At 40.8% G+C, this 16408-nt stretch overlaps 1 protein-coding gene across 3 annotated transcripts; it reads right to left on the reverse strand.

Moving 5' to 3' along the window:
* Nucleotides 1-3231: 3231 nt before the first annotated feature.
* LOC118392531 (zinc finger protein ZFMSA12A-like) lies at nucleotides 3232-12757 on the reverse strand. Of its 3 annotated transcripts, none has more exons than XM_052460615.1 (9): nucleotides 12499-12757; nucleotides 11423-11625; nucleotides 10955-11014; nucleotides 10666-10761; nucleotides 6450-6560; nucleotides 6216-6339; nucleotides 5663-5912; nucleotides 5471-5520; nucleotides 3232-5346 (listed from the first exon to the last, which is right to left on the reverse strand). In XM_052460615.1, the coding sequence occupies exons 2-9, from the start codon at nucleotides 11570-11572 to the stop codon at nucleotides 4007-4009; spliced, it is 2181 nt and encodes a 726-aa protein (XP_052316575.1). In that variant the 5' UTR covers nucleotides 11573-11625; nucleotides 12499-12757; the 3' UTR covers nucleotides 3232-4006. The 3 variants fall into 3 exon arrangements, with proteins under 3 accessions (XP_052316575.1, XP_052316574.1, XP_052316576.1); XM_052460614.1 differs by lacking the exon at nucleotides 12499-12757 and adding an exon at nucleotides 12266-12434; XM_052460616.1 differs by lacking the exon at nucleotides 12499-12757 and adding an exon at nucleotides 11843-12080.
* Between the last annotated feature and the right edge of the window lie 3651 nt (nucleotides 12758-16408).

Genomic DNA, 16408 nt, shown 5'->3' on the forward strand with positions numbered 1-16408 from the left:
AATTTGGTCATTTCTGATAGTTGATAAGGTATCCATCCACAAATGTGTTTACCTGTGTTGTTCATGATGCCTCTCCATTGGGTCACTTTGTGCCAAAATAGAGTACGGCATGCAGTCACACACACTAAAGCCTGTTCATATAATTCACTGTACACTATTCAGGGAGTAAATGCTGATTGCACCCACAATTCTATGAAACTGTATGGAAGAGGGTGAGTGTTTTCAGAAACAGTGTGTTGTGAGTAGGGTTGCACATTTTGGGGAATATTCAGAGGTGGAAACTTTCCGTGGGAATTAACGGAATATGTGGGAGTTAACGGAAATATATGCAAAGTAATATTAATACCACTTAAATGTAGATGTTTTTTGCAATGGATATATTTACCATATATGGAGACAGACACATAAACCTTTTACCTTATCATAAGTAGACATAATTGCAAATGATTAAATCCTTCCAATAGAAAAAACAAAAACAATTTAGTTACCAATTGAAGTTTAATTAAATGAGTTGACTCTTCACATGGGATGATTTCACCGAACATCAAAAGAAAGGGAATATTGAATGATCCCCAATGATCCATCGCATCTCCCAAAAATGTTTTCAACATACATCTGTAAAATTATAGTCTAGAAACTAAACATTTGGTTGTCTTCCTCTCAGGCTTCCTCCTCAATCAGACTCACGCCTCATCTTCACTGTCACTTTCCAACCTAGATGGCTCGTTTATTAGGCTCAAAAAGCCAAAACAAATTTGCCCAGATGGCCACGAATGTTTCAACCCTTGTATTGGTCAGCCTGTTGTGTGATTTGGTGTGTGTTCCCAAACAAGGACTACTTGTGCTGAGGCCAGCTGATGTTGGTGGGATTTGGAGGATGATGGAGGCAACAGGGGAAAGAGCCTCAGAAACACAAAGTCCTTTCCACCAGGTGGCTGATGAGATATGTTGGCACGACTGCCATATTGCATCTCCATCCCAAAGCCCTTGCTTGGAAGTGTAATTTGCCAGACTGCCAAGAACCTTGCCCTCATCCAGGCCAAGGTGGAGAGACATGGTAGTGATGACACCATAGGCCTTGTTGATCTCTGCACCAGACAGGATGCTCTTGCCAGCATACTTCGGGTTCAACATGTAAGCTGTGGCGTGTATGGGCTTCAGGCAGAAGTCTTCACGCTTTTAGATGCATTTCAGACCTGCAGTTTCCTCTGCTTCGAGCAACAGTGAAGTAGGCTGGGCAGTACAGATGTCTTCTCTTGCATCTGCAAGCAGAGTCTGAACATCAGACAGGATGGCATCGTCTCCCTTAATCCGTGCCATGGCTACTGCTATAGGTTTCAGGCATTTCAGGCTGCTTACCACTCTCTCCCAAACTACATCATCCAGGAGGATCCTCTTGATGGGGCTGTCCATATCGGCAGACTGTGATATGGCTATTTCTTGGAGACTCCTTCCCCTCCAGGAGACTGTCAAACATAATGACAACACCACCCCAACGGGTGTTGCTGGGAAGCTTCAATGTGCTGCTCTTATTCTTCTCATTTTGCTTGGTGAGGTAGATTGCTGTTATAACTTGATGACCCTTCACATACCTAACCATTTCCTTGGCTCTCTTGTAGTGTATCCATTGTTTTCAGTGCCATGATGACCTTGAGGAGCAGATTCAATGCATGAGCAGCACAGCCAATGGGTGTGATGCGAGGGTAGGATTCCTCCACTTTAGACCAAACAGCCTTCATGTTCGCAGCATTGTCTGTCACCAGTGCAAATACTTTGTGGTCCAAGGTCAGTGATGACTGCCTTCAGCTCATCTGCAATGTAGAGACCGGTGTGTGTTGTCCCTAGTGTCTGTGCTCTTGTAGAATACTGGTTGAGGGGTGGAGATTATGTAGTTAATTATTCCTTGCCCACAAACATTCGATCACCCATCAGAGATGATTGCAATACAGTCTGCTTTCTCTATGATTTGCTTGACCTTCACTTAAACTCTGCATCCAGCAAATGAGTAGATAAAGTATGTCTGGTTGGACGGGTGTTTACTGGGCAAAGAATATTCAGAAATCTCTTCCAATACACATTGCCTGTGAGCATCAGAGGTGAACCAGTTGCATACACAGCTCGACCAAGACATTCATCAGCATTTCTCGGACTATGCTCCTCCATTGAGTCAAAAAGAAACTTGATTCCAGGAGGCCCATGAGCTGTTGCTATTGATAAGGTGTCTAATTCATCATTTTCACCTCAAATAGAAGTAGAGGGACTTTTGTCAGAGGTTGCTTGTAGTGAGTGTTGAGGGAACTTTATGCACTTGGGACAGATTATTCTGCATCTTTGTTGCATTCTTCACATATGATTTGGCACAGTATTTGCAAATGTACACAGCTTTTCCTTCTACATTAGCTGCAGTGAAATGTCTCCACACATCAGACAGTGACATTTTCCTGTAAAGATTAGAATAAATCAGTTTGAAAAAAAAGAGTAAAAAAAGCTTCAAATACAATTCCATGTACAGATATAGATAAACAGTTAGATTAAACAACTCCTTTGTAAGATACATGTTTTAAAATGAAACATGTATGGAAACAGGTTAATTAACATTCCTCAGTTAGCAGGCTCAAATAAGCGGACACCCACATGGTAGCAAAAACTAACTAGCATAAATGGTTAACAAGTTAGAAATTATTTAAACACTTTGCTGTAGGCTACTGTTATCAAAAAATATTGTATGTCATGTAAAATATATTCACCCCACTCAGTATTGTAATGAAAACTTACCAGAAAGCATGTAGTCCTTGGCTCAGACAGTGTTGTAGTGTGGGTTCAATAGCATCTCATTAGTGTGCAAGACCTTGAGAATCAGCTGTACATGTGATTGAAGATTGCACTGTGCATGCAGAGGGTTGCAATTCTATTGAATTGGGGATAGTTTAACCAAAATATGCCACAAGACACAGAATTGCCTTATGCATATCCCACAAAAAAAGGTGAACTTTTATGAGCCAATATTGACAAATTTAAGCAAAATTCCCCAAATTCCAGGCTTAACTTCCCATTAAAAATTTCAGGAACATTTCTGACCCTTTGCAACCCTAGTTGTGAGCAGCCAATAACCCAGAAAACAGAATATACAACCTGATGGTGTTGCGATAGCATGTGATTGTGCAGGTTGGTCACATGTAACACAGAGTGAGCACAGTGCTGAGTGCCCCTAAAAAAATAATAAATAGAAGCTTAAGTATTAAAACCTTTAATAATAGGTATTACAAAGAATATCACAACCCTCCAAATATAACACAAGGAAATACACTTTTCTAGATTCCTTGAAAGTCTAGAAATACGCTTATCAAATAACACATTATCATTATTACTGTTAGAGTAAATACTTATATTACAATTGCACATGCATTTCACCAGTTCACCCTCTATCCATGACTACCGCTCCTATTACATAAACATGTCTACATGCAAACAGCTCTACATGTCTATAATACATCTGTAAAGGAATAATATTTGTAATGAGAAAAACAGAACATCATATGAAACTATAAAGTAGCTTCTTAACTGGTCCAGTAGATTGGCAACCAAATCAGCTACTTGATGAGGTTCTGAGACATGATGTATAGAGAGACTAGAGTCCACACCCCCTTCACCTTCCAAGGCCCCTCCCCCATCCGTGAATGACGCTGCACGTTTTTGGAAAACCTACACCGGACAATTCCTTTGTTTCTGTGTTAATGATAAATTCTTAGTTGTTCCAATTAAATTCCGTGCATGAAGCCATTGCAGAGGGTTTGTTTGAAACCTACAATGAAAAATGCAGTTGTTTCCATGTTAACAATAATTAGAACACCCATTAATCTCTCTGGACTAGTATTGATTTTACCCCATAACCTGTTGCTTCGCTAGCGAATTGCACTCCCAACTACCCACTAAGAGGGTTACTCAAAAGTGAGAGGTAGGGCCGGAGGGGAAGTATTGGGACATTTTTCTGTGCGCAGGGCAGCGTTCAACAATTTGAAGGACCGCCTCCTAGTCTCTCCATGGCATAGCCTCGGGACATGCCAACATGTGCCAGCATTTTTATGTTAAGGCTGTCATGATAGATTGCTGGTACGGCCACATGTCCAGCCACGGCGGCCACATGACCAGCCATGGCGGCCGCATGTCCAGTCATGGCGGCCACATGTCCAGTCATGGCAGTCGCATGTCCAGTCATGGCAGTCGCATTAGTAGGATTGTCCTTCATATGATAGCTTGGTTGTGAACTGCGCTTGGAATTATTCGGGCAACGAGGACGTGAATAAGGCTTCTGCCCTGAATGAACTAGCAAATGTTTCTTTAAGCAAGTTTTCCGGATAAAACTCCTTCCACATTCATTACAAGTGAAGGGACGCTCTCCAGTATGCCCACGCATGTGGACCACTAAATGGCTCGACTTAGTAAAACGTTTGTCACACTCTTTGCATTGGTAGGGTTTCTCCCCAGTGTGAAAGCGCTGGTGTACCTGCAGATTCCCTGCTGACTGAAAGGTCTTCCCACACACAGAGCACATGTACGGTCTCTCCCCTGTGTGGATCCTTATGTGCACATTGAGATTACCTTTCTGAGTGAAACATTTCCCACAGTAGGAGCAGGGGAAGGGACGATAATTCAAATGAGTACGAACGTGATCCTTGAGGCGACGGTTTGTTACAAAGGACTTTCCACATTGGTGGCAATGGTGTGTTTTCGGAAGCTGCAATCCTTTCTTCTTCTTTGGAAGGTGCGACGATGGCCTCAGATCCGACCTCTTGTGGGCTTCCACGTGGTGCACTAGACTGGGCAAGTTGCTGAAGGTCATTCCACATGTATGACAGTCAAGAGTTTGGGGGATTCCATGAATTTTTTCGTGAGCATGCAGTTGATCCATTTCGGAAAAGGCCATTGCGCAATGACGGCACTGGAATGGTTGTTGCTGTGGCGTCTTAAAACTCTTCCCGCTCTGTGGACAGATGTACATGACTTCGTTGTGTGGACACTGGTGTCTCAATTTCTCACGCAGAGAACCAAACTCTCTCCAGCACTTGGAACAGCTAAAGGCAGTGCCCACACATTGCATCCTCTTATGGTTTGACAGACTTGTAAAGAATTTGAATCTATTCCCGCAGTTGGAACACTTGTATGGATTATCCCCACAGTGAATTTGCTGGTGTTGGACAAGTTGAGACTGATAATTAAAGCACTTCCCACACTGGGGACACTGGTGGAAAATGTTCATGTGTGATGAACTGGAAGTAGATGGGGCACACTCATTTGAAGCTGAAGAAAGAGGAGTCAACACCTGAAACGACACCCCTGCAACAGTGTCTGCGAAAAAATGAATACAAATATTGAACTCATGGAGGAATTTTCCCCTACCATTGCCCCACAATGGTCAACTGAGGCTTTCCAAAGGGTAAATGTACTCAACTAAAAGTTTGTGAGGTCTCACCTGTATCACCACCTTGCATGACACTGGTAGGAGAAAGACCAGAACCAGCCCTGTGAAAAGCACAAACAGAAATGCAAATAGTTGACTATTACTGGGTTAAGTGGTAAGTTTGTTTGATAGACTGTCCAAATGCAAATTGATATTAACCAACTGTACCAATTGAAATAACAAAAATACATTTATTTCTCATACCTTTTCTGTTTTGGGTCGTCCTCTACATCAATGTCATCTTCATTCCCTTCATCACAGGTTTCATCGCAGCCTATAATATCTCTTGTACTCCCCATTTCCACTAAATGTGATGCCAACTCCATCCTTTGGCAGTCTCTGCTTTGTATCCCAGTCCTCATCCCCACACCAGTGTCCAGATTGGTACGGTTTAACTGGTCAGGGAAGGCATCGGATTCAATATCCGATTCCTGAGGAATGTCAGAGGAGGAAACTGCACAGACAAAAACAAATACATTAAAAACACACTTTTTTTTATCTAGGTGACTGTTCCAAACACCTAGAGGCAAAACTTCTCAAATCCATAAATTACATTTTAATCCGTCACTTTATTTGACTAATCCTTCCTACTTTAAATCCCTTTCAAATGAACAAGGAAGGTAAGGAACATGGTGAGAGGAACTTCCTGCACATTAATCATATTATTCTCCTCAGATGCAGTTGTTACATCAATAAACCTTATCTGACCATGTGCTAAAATGATGCATAAAAAATTGATAATTTTCTATGAACTTACTGTTTGTGTACAATGTTCTGCATTGTTTGTAATTCTGGAGCAGAAACTGGAGATCTTCTGAGTGAGAGAAAGACTGCAGGCATTCATCCAGGCCAGAGGAGCCAGCACTCAGCAACAATGCAGTCTAGGGAAAAGAGGGACACAAATAAAATGCCAAAATAGATTCCAGGCCAACTACAGTTGTTCATTTGAATGCTGTTGTCTCAAGACTCTCTTACGAAAGTGATTCTGCACCTGCTTAAAGTCTGGTAGTGTAAGCAGCTCTTCCAGCCGAGTGAGAAAGTCACAGACCAGTTCCTGAAGCACTTGGTCAAAATCAGGTCTGAATTCTTCAGGAAACACCACCTGAAAAGATGGAGAGTCAGTGAGATAATGCAAAAAGGAAAATAATTAGATCAATGAAGTATTGTTTGAGAGACCCTGCACGATCCTAGCCTGGGTGCCAAGCCTGTTTCTGCGGTCTTGGCACCCAGGCTAGCATAATCCAGTACCCAAAGAATAGGAATCAGTGTTGTGGCATGCAAGGCTACATGTTGTGGCACTTTTGACCAATCATACCAGATCTGATTGGTCAAAATACCAATTACTGAAAAAAAAATCTGAATTGGGCTGTCTGTGTAAACACAGCATAGACAAATTAGTTATGATTTATAGTAGCGTAAGCCTATTCACTATTCAAATACTATCTTGTTGACTAACAATCTGAATCTCAACTCAACTATATTTTCCTCAAACATCATAACTAACTTGAGTCAGGCCAGAGAAAATGTTCAAGTAAAGGCCCGCAGAGACTGCATGATTTTAGCCTCCTCATGACACGATTTTGTCATCCAGACAAAATGTCCACGTTGTGTGTAAATTCTTAGGTCGTAAACGATTGTCGGACGTCTTGGCTTGTTCAATGTGACAGGGTCTGCCTATTAAAGGAAAACTCCACTCTTTTGGTATTTGTTTCATTAGTCCATTGTTGATGTTGCCCCAAAATGTTTTATATGTCAGCAATCGAGTTAAGATGTAAAACTTTTAAAATACAGCTGCTTTTTGCATACGATGCTGCGTTTTGGTATTTGTTTATTTAGAAAGTTCTATATCTTGAAAACTCGATTGCTGACATGTGCCCTCCAAGCTCACCACTAAGCTAAGGACCCTGGGATTAAACACCTCCCTCTGCAACTGGATCCTGGACCTCCTGACGGGCCACCCCCCAGGTGGTGAGGGTAGGTAACAACACATCCGCCATGCTGACCCTCGACACGGGGGCCCCTCAGGGGTGCGTGCTTAGTCCCCACCTGTACTCTCTGTTCACCCACGACTGTGTGGCCACTCACAACTCCAACAGCATCATTAAGTTTGCCGATAACATAGCGGTGGTAGGCCTGATTACTGACGATGATGAGACAGCCTACGGGGCGCTACAGAGAGCAGTGCATACGGCAGAGCTCCCTGCCATGCAGGACCTCTATACCAGGCAGTGTCAGAGGAAGGCCATTAAAATGGTCAAAGACACCAACCACCCAAGTCATAGACTGTTGTCTCTGCTTCCGCACGGCAAGCGGTACTGACGCACCAAGTCTGTAACCAACAGGACCCTGAACAGTTTTTACCCCCAAGCCATAAGACTGTTAAGTAGTTAATCAATAGCTCCACAGAGTATCTGCATTGAACTCTTAAATTATCACAGCATGCTGCATTTACTGTTTATTATCTATCCTGCAGCAGTTAGGAAGGCACAGCCACACTGTGCCTACTCTCCTACTCTCCCACTTACACCGTTCCTCTCTCCTTCCACAGACTCCCTGGAAGGGGAGTTAACCACTCTGCCAGTGAGGCCACACCACCGCAAGAGACTACAGGTGGCCGCTGTCTTCAAACACCCTCTGGCCTGAACGGTTTGTGGACTACAATGCCAGAGACACAAACACCTAATGTAAAAGCATCTGAAACTTGAACTCGTGTTTACACTCATTGCCGCTTGTGTAGTCGGGCACAACCCACTCTTCCCGACAATACCCCGTGTATATAGCCAAGTTATTGTTACTCATTGTATTTATTTCTAATTTATATTATTTATATTTTCTCTGCATTGTTGGAAAGGGACACATTAGCAGAAACTTGCATAATGCACATTCACTAATAATGACTAACTTAACATAGCAGGCATTTGGATACAGAAAATGAACAGGTTAAATCAAGCTTTATTTATACAGCACATTTCAGCCATGGAATGCAACAATGTTCTTCACAGGGAAAAAAATTATGTTTAAATGCTATATTTACTACACAACAAGAGGATGAATAACAATCTGAACAACTAAAAAGTACTCTAAGGAAAAGCAAAGCTAAAAAAGGTGTGTTTTAAGATATATATATATTTTTTAAATCAGTTTTGGTCCTCAGGTTCTCTGGCATGCTATTCCAGAGGCTAGGGGCATTGTAACTAAAGGCTGCCTCTCCATGACTCCTGGTCCTAGGCTTTGGGATAGTTAATTGGCCAGTGGACCTGTGGGATCTACTGTACTGGACACATAACTTAAAAGCATGCCTGACATGTATTGGGGTGCACAATCTTGGATTGATTTAAAATTAATAAAAAAAATAAAAAAACACACAGCCAGTACTGAGACCTTAAAATTGGTGTAATGTGTGCTGTCCGTCTGGTCTTGGTCAGTACCCGTGCTGCAGTATGAGTCTCTCTGTATCAGCCTAAAAGAGAAATGGCCACACCTTGGCAATGTTCCTCAGGTGGTAAAAAGATGTCACATTCCTAATGTGTATTTCAAAATGGAGTTCAGAATCTAAAACACCACCTGGGTTTTTTTATCTCTATTGTCCGTGAATTAATAGGTGTGGGACAGATTCTCTCTGTGCTTTGGCTCCAACAAGATGTTCCTCAGTCTTGACTTGATTTAGTTGGAGGAAGTTGTGAGCCATCCAAGTACTTAAATCACTAATACAGTCTAATAATTTATCAGTGGAGCTAAAATCCTCTGGTGACACTAATGTAAAAAGTTGTATCGTCTGCGTAGCCGTGAAAATCAATGCTGTGCTTTCTGACAATGCTGTAACATTTATAAACTGAACCGGACCCAAAATCAAACTTTGTCAAACGACAGGTGATGCGTTCACCAAGGGTGACAAAACTCAGACTGGTTAAACAGGTACTAAACCACCGGCGAGGCCAACCCACCTCTCCAGAAGGACATCATAGTCAACAGTGTTGAATGCAGCACTTAGATGCACAAGATGCTCTCAGAATATCACAATGGACCTGTAACTTTTACTTTTTCTACTTACGCTCCTCCTTTCTGCAATTTCTCTTTAATTTATTAGTTTCCTCTCTCAACTGCAAATAGCAAGTTGAAACCGCTTGTCAAGGAGGAAGACGTGATCTCTCATCTTTGTTGTTGTGAGTGACAGGGAGAGTGGCTTGGTGTGTGTAAACCGGAGGAAGAGGTGAAGCGAGCAGTTTCACGCACGCTAAAATCTATCCAAAATAAGCCCAATGCGTTTCAAATGGGCTTATTTTGGACCTAAGCTTGCCTTCGGGACAACAACCCCAATTGTTAGTGCGAAGGCATGCATATCATCATTACATACAGATCTCTGGTGTAAAATGGGAAGGCGCACACATCACAGAAGGAGCCAAGACCAAAAAGACATGAGAACAAGTGGACATAAACACTCATAAAAATTAAAAACACTTGATTCTTGCAATACAGTTACTTGAAATATCGTACAAAACATAATTTCAAATTATTTTGATATAGTCGCCCAGCCCTACAATGGACTAATAAAACAAATACCAAAAGATAGTTTTTGGGTGGAATTTTCCTTTAAATACCACTACTTTTCCTAAGTTCCGAAAAAGTTATGGCAGTATCAATAAGAAAACTACCAGCAATGATGCCATTCATAACATTTATTTTAATTTTTTTAAATCACACTTTGTAGAATGAAAGCTTGGTGCAAGTAATTGGCTCTGTAGTTATAAATAACCATCACAGCTTGAATGTCAAAATTGCAATGCTTTTATTGAGTAATGCCAATGATTATGCTACAGGGCTTATATTTGGCATTAGCATTTCCATGTTGTGATGAGCCTCTTCAAACCAAGAGTTTAGCTTTTTATTACAAGGACTGCTCAGTCACAGAGGTAGGAGGAGCAGTGTCTGTCAATCAACATAGCAACAGCATGTTGTTTTTCTTTTGACGCCAATGCTTGATACGCCCAGTTGACGTAGCCTAAGTCGACTGACGCAGCCTCGCAAGCCAATCGCAGCATAAGACGTCAGAACTGAGGTAAACCTTACAACCCAGCCAGGTTGAGGTCAAGATTGTAATTTGGTCACGTTGCACAGTGTGACATGTTATAATCGTAAAATACTGAATCTGATGTAGTGTGGGAAGGCCTTGTAGGTTCAAGACAAGCTTGGCATTAACAGCTACTTACTTGGACGAAGTGTTCACGCTCAACCGGGTCTATAAGCAAGCTTTGGGTGAGCTTGGCGAAGTTAGCTTCAGGTGATTCCATGCCTGCATCATTGGACTGTAAAACAAAGTTTTAAAAAATAAATCATTTTTTAGAATTTCAGACAAATGGTACACAACCATCCATACCAACAATCTTAAATCTCTTGTTTTTAAATGTTTCTGAATTATGAGGGTGTTAATTATCTCAAAGTGTCCAGCAGAACAAAATCTCCAATCTTGGCATTGTATTCATACTTTGATTCACCAACCTGTGCATGTTGAGAAGACTTTATTCTATAAAGGAGGGTCTGGAGGCTGACAGGGTTTACCTGCAAGAAAAGTGATCAAGTTTGATACTTTGCATAAAACTATTTTCTACATTTTACCTATACAATAAGAAAGACCCCCTGCTTCCTGGATAAAGTTGCATACTGTTTTTTAATGGGCTTCAAGATTATATTAACAAATTCATTAAAACACAGTAATTTGAGCTATGTGATATTCTACCTGATGCCTTATGGTTTTTTCCGATTACAAAAACAATTGAAAACCTCCATAAAAGGCATCAGGTAGAAGTAAATTAATGCACGAATATAACTAGAATGTAATATCTTAAATGCCCATGTTTTCATTATTTTTTAAAGCCCATTCAGAAACAGTATGTGACAGGATTTCAGGTGGGACTGTCCCAGCATATTGAAGGGATTCTGTATGGCATAATGTGTGGCATTTCTTACCCTTGCTCTCAGACCCAAAATAAGGAGGGTCCTTTGCCTGTCAGTCATAAGTTCTGGGACAGTTTGTGTTACCACGGTCACAAACTCCTCTAATTTTCCATAGTGCTTGATGGCCCTCTGTTGTGCTACCTGCCACATAAATGCAGACATCAGCCGTAGAGGTGGAACCAAAAGGCGCAGGGAGGAGAGAGGGATGGGGGAATCTATAATGTGAAAAGTACAGTGAAGTGTGTTAGATGGCTAGCTAAATCAATTCCATTTTGTAAAAACATTAGCATGGCAGAACTAACTAAATGTGCTAGTTTAGCATATCTTAACTACAGGTAGTTAGTTATTCATTGAGTGATAAGAAATGTTACGGTTGATATAACATTGCCAGCAGATAGCTAACTTAACGTTAATAGCTTAGCTTGCACTTACGTATTAGCTATAAGGCTAGCTTGCACAGAACGTACGCAAATGGGCACAATAACATAATTCAAAACTGAACGTTAGTCAATAACATAACAGATCGCCGTGGCGGCACTGCTAGATAGATCAAGGGGTTTCGCTAAAAACGGCAAAGTAGGCCTAGCTAGCTTCCCAGCTACTTCCTCGAGATCAGGGTCGTGTTCATTAGACACCGAAGGAGAAAAAAAACGGACAGAGACAGCCTGAACTTATCCAATAAGAAAAGCTCGTTGTCGTTTTACATTGCAAAATGGTTAGTAAAGTGTACACGAATGAGGACAACCCTGCCTGATCATGGCTAGTTGGCCACCTAGCTAGAAAACACAACCTAGCCAGATTAACAAGAAAAAAACACAATATTGTTTTATATAATAAGTTACCACGAATACATACCCATTATGGCCCATGTGCCAATCAGTATCTTAGCTACCTTTGCTAGTGAGCGCCGCATGAGACGGTAGAAAGTAAACCTAGTTAGCCAACGTTATTGCCAACGAACAAAGAGGATGTGAAACCACCAGTAGGCCTATTACTCCAGCGTCCAAAATTGTCTTCAAAATAAAAGTCCTAATTACGGGTTCACAGCAATGATATACTGTACACAGTCTACAAAACGTTAAGAGTACCTTCCTAATATTGAGTTGCACCCCCTGTCCTCAGAACAGCCTCAATTCGTCGGGGCATGGACTCTGCAATTCTTCCCACAGTTGTGTCAAGTCGGCTGGATGTCCTTTGGGTGGTATACCATTCTTTATACACACGGGAAACTGTTGAGCGTGAAAAACCCAGCAGAGTTGCAGTTCATAACACAAACCGGTGCGCCTGGCACCTACTAATATACCCCGTTCAAAGGCACGCACATATTGTGTCTTGCCCATTCACCCACTCACTGAACGACACACATACGCAATCCATGTCTCAATTATCTCAACACCTAAAAATCCTTATTTAACCTGGATCCTTCCATTCATCTAAACTGATTGAAGTGGATTTAATGCTGCAATATGTAATATTTTTATGCAACCAAATTTACATAGAAATGTGAGTTATAGATCTTTCATTCTCATTGAAAGTCTAAGAAGCCATATGTGGGTATGTACGGATGTATTGTGATGGAAGGTGGGGTGTGTGTTTTTGTATTTGGAAAAGTGTGGAGTTAAGTGAGTGACACTAGCAACACTAGCTGCAGTAACCCATGGGGAGGGGGTCGCACTCTGATAATCAGAGAGGAGGGATATTATTGTGGCCCTGGTGGCACAAAATAAATGGAATCAATTGTTATTTGTCACATGTGCCGAATACACCATGCAATGCTTACTTACAAGCCCTTAACCAACAATGCAGTTCAAGAAATAGACTTAAGGGGGGTACACGTTAATCGAGGTAATTTGTAAAGTGACTGTGCATAGATAGTGAACAGCGAGGAGCAGCGGTGTAAAAACATAGTAGGGCCTGGGCAATGTAAATAGTCCGGGTGGCCATTTGATTAATTGTTCAGAAATCTTATGGCTTGAGAGTAGAAGCTGTTAAGGAGCCTTTTGGTCCTGGACTTGGCGCTCCGGTACCGCTTTTCCCGTGCGGTAGCAGAGAGAACAGTCTTTGACTTGGGTGACTGGATTCTTTGACAATTCTATGGGCCTTCCTCTGACACCGCCTAGTATATACTGTAGGTCCTGGATGTCAGGAAGCTTGGCCCCAGTGATGTACTGGGCCATACGCACTACCATCTGTAGCGCCTTACGGTCAGATGCCGAGCAGTTGCCATACCAGGCGGTGATGCAACCGGTCAGGATGGTCTCGATGGTGCAGCTGTAGAACTTTTTGGTTGTTTTCTCTTTGTCATTATGGGGTATTGTGTGTAGATTGATGAGGGAAAACATTAATTGAATACATTTTAGAATAAGGCTGTAATATAACAAAATGTGGAAAAAGGGAAGGGGTATGAATATTTCCCGAATGCACTGTATATTACACTTACATAATTTCCATGTGGGCAAGAATATTGGAAATTTAATCAAAGCCTATTGGATGATAACTTGTTTTTAACAAGGACAGAATCATTTTTATCTTACTTTTTCCTTCATGATATAGGTTCATCAGATCCCCTTATTGTATAGGACACTTTTAAATGTGCCTTTAGAGGCCATGCATTTCAGTACTCATCTCTAAAACAAAAGCAATTTAGGTCAAAAGAGTCCATATTAACAAAGGAAAAGGAATGACTAACAGTACAGATAGATAGCAATAAAAACTGTACCGGAGGCTCAGAGTAAGTTAGAGGAAAAACAAAAGGAAATGGAGGAACTTATTCAAGAAAGACCAAGTGTAATATATTATAACAATAAAGCGAACTGGAGGGAATACGTGGAAAAATGCACCAAATTATTTTTTGATCTTCAACATAGAAATGCTACCAGAAATAATTTACTGAAACTTGTTACAAATGATGGAGTCACCCATGATTCACCAAACAATATTTTGAAAGAGGAAGCAAAGTACTTTAAGCATATGTTTTTGTTTCAGTCTCCTCCATCTGCACTAAACTAAGCTAATTGTATGGTTGTTTTATCTATTAATAATGTAAAATTAACAGCTGTACAGAGAGACTCATTGGAAGGTCAAATTACAGAGGAGGAACATCTTTATGCAATTTATGACTTTAATTCAGGGAAAACTCCAAAGCTGGATGGCATACCAGTGGAGGTATACCAAACATTTTTTGATATACTCAGAGGGCCATTATTAGCATGTTTTAACCACTCCTATATAAATGGTAGATTATCAGATACTCAACAAGAAGGTCTGATTTCATTATTACTGATAAAGGATCCAAGTGGTAAATACTGTATAAAGATCCAGACCATTTAAATTATTGGAGGCCTCTTACACTTCAGTCTTGTGATGCAAAGATTCTAGCAAAATGCATAGCACATAGAATTCCGAAGCTATTGTCGAATATTATTCATCCTAAGAAGACAAGTTTTTTACATGGACGACACATTGGAGATAATATAAGACTGGAAACAATAGAACACTATGAAAAATCTGGGAAACCAGGCCTGGTATTCATAGCTGACTTTGAAAAGGCTTTTGATAATGTACGACTGGAGTTTATATATACATTCCTGGAATATTTCAATTTTTGTAGAATCTCTTGTAAAATGGGTTGAAGTTAAGCATAGTAATCCTAGGTGTAAAATAGTTAATGGCTACTTCTCAGAAAGATTTTAAACTGTCAAGAGGAGTAAAACAAGGTTGTCCACTATCGGCATATCTATTTATTTTTGCCATCGAAATGTTAACTGTTAAAATCAGATCCAACAATAATATCAAGGTGTTACAAAGTATCAAGGTGTTACAAAACAAGGTGCTTTCTTTTAAATCCACAATTTGGATACCTTCACAGCCTCATAGAGGATCTAGATACTTTTTCTAACCTCTCTGGATTACAACCAAATTATGATAAGTGTACTATATTAAGTCATCAAAAAGAAATAAGGACCAAGGCACTCTTCATATAATTAATTAAAATGCCTTTATTGGTATGGCATGTTCAATAGAAACAAAGTTTTAAAGATCCGACGCGTTTCGGCTGCATGGCCTTCGTCAGGGAGTACAAAGAAATAATACAATGTCCTCTTTTGAACAGCTTTTCCAATTAGCCCTAATTAGAAGAGGGAATGGTTACAAAATTGATTGGACACACCTAGTAAGCAATACTATACACATTAAAAAGTGAAATACTGTAGCTATGTTATCATAAACATTCAACTCCAAACTAGAAGTATCAGAACACTTAGAAAGGTAGTTCTAACCTTAAATATGACCTGGAGATGTATCAAGAATAAAAAAGCTATATATTCCATAGTACACATCAAAACATGAACAACAACAGTCTAAACATGGCTGAGCAAAATGTCCACTAGATGACAACAAATGGACCTATCACGAACCTACAGGAAGGGTGAGAAATCCATATCTTCATTTAAACCAGGGTATTTAGTGGCCTGTAGTTTGTAAATCCAAAATCAGGATGTCCAGGACCCAGCCGCACAGGGCGGGGGTCGAGACCCAGGGTCTCGAGCTTAATGACGAGTTGAGGGTACTATGGTGTTAAATTCTGAGCTGTAGTCGACGAACAGCATTCTTACGTAGGTATTCCTCTTGTCCAGGTGGGTTAGGGCAGTGTGCAGTGTGATTGCGATTGAATAGTCTGTGGACCTACAGTGGGGCAAAAAAGTACTTACTTATTTTCCACCAAAATTTGCAAATGAATTCATTAAAAGCCCTACAATGTGATTTTCTGGATTTTTTCCTCATTTTGTATGTCATAGTTGAAGTGTACCTATGATGAAAATTACAGGCCTCTCATCTTTTTAAGTGGGAGAACTTGCACAATTGGTGGCTGACTAAATACTTTTTCTGCCCCACTGTATTGGGGTGGTAAGCAAATTGGAGTGGGTCTAGGGTGTCAGGTAGGGTGGCAGTGATATGATCCTTGACTAGTCTCTCAAAGCACTTTGTGATGACGGAGGT

This window comes from Oncorhynchus keta, chromosome 13, assembly GCF_023373465.1.
Source record: "Oncorhynchus keta strain PuntledgeMale-10-30-2019 chromosome 13, Oket_V2, whole genome shotgun sequence".
NCBI lineage: Eukaryota > Metazoa > Chordata > Actinopteri > Salmoniformes > Salmonidae > Oncorhynchus > Oncorhynchus keta.

Excerpts from the sequence above, each read along its gene's own strand:
- LOC118392531 (XM_052460614.1), bottom strand. The coding sequence starts at position 12,323 with ATGCGGCGCTCACTAGCAAAGGTAGCTAAGATACTGATTGGCACATGG. Across the intron at positions 11,015-11,422 it reads TTTTGGGTCTGAGAGCAAGG|GTAAACCCTGTCAGCCTCCA; the intron begins GTAAGAAATGCC and ends CTTTTCTTGCAG. Across the intron at positions 10,762-10,954 it reads AGTCTTCTCAACATGCACAG|TCCAATGATGCAGGCATGGA; the intron begins GTTGGTGAATCA and ends TTTGTTTTACAG.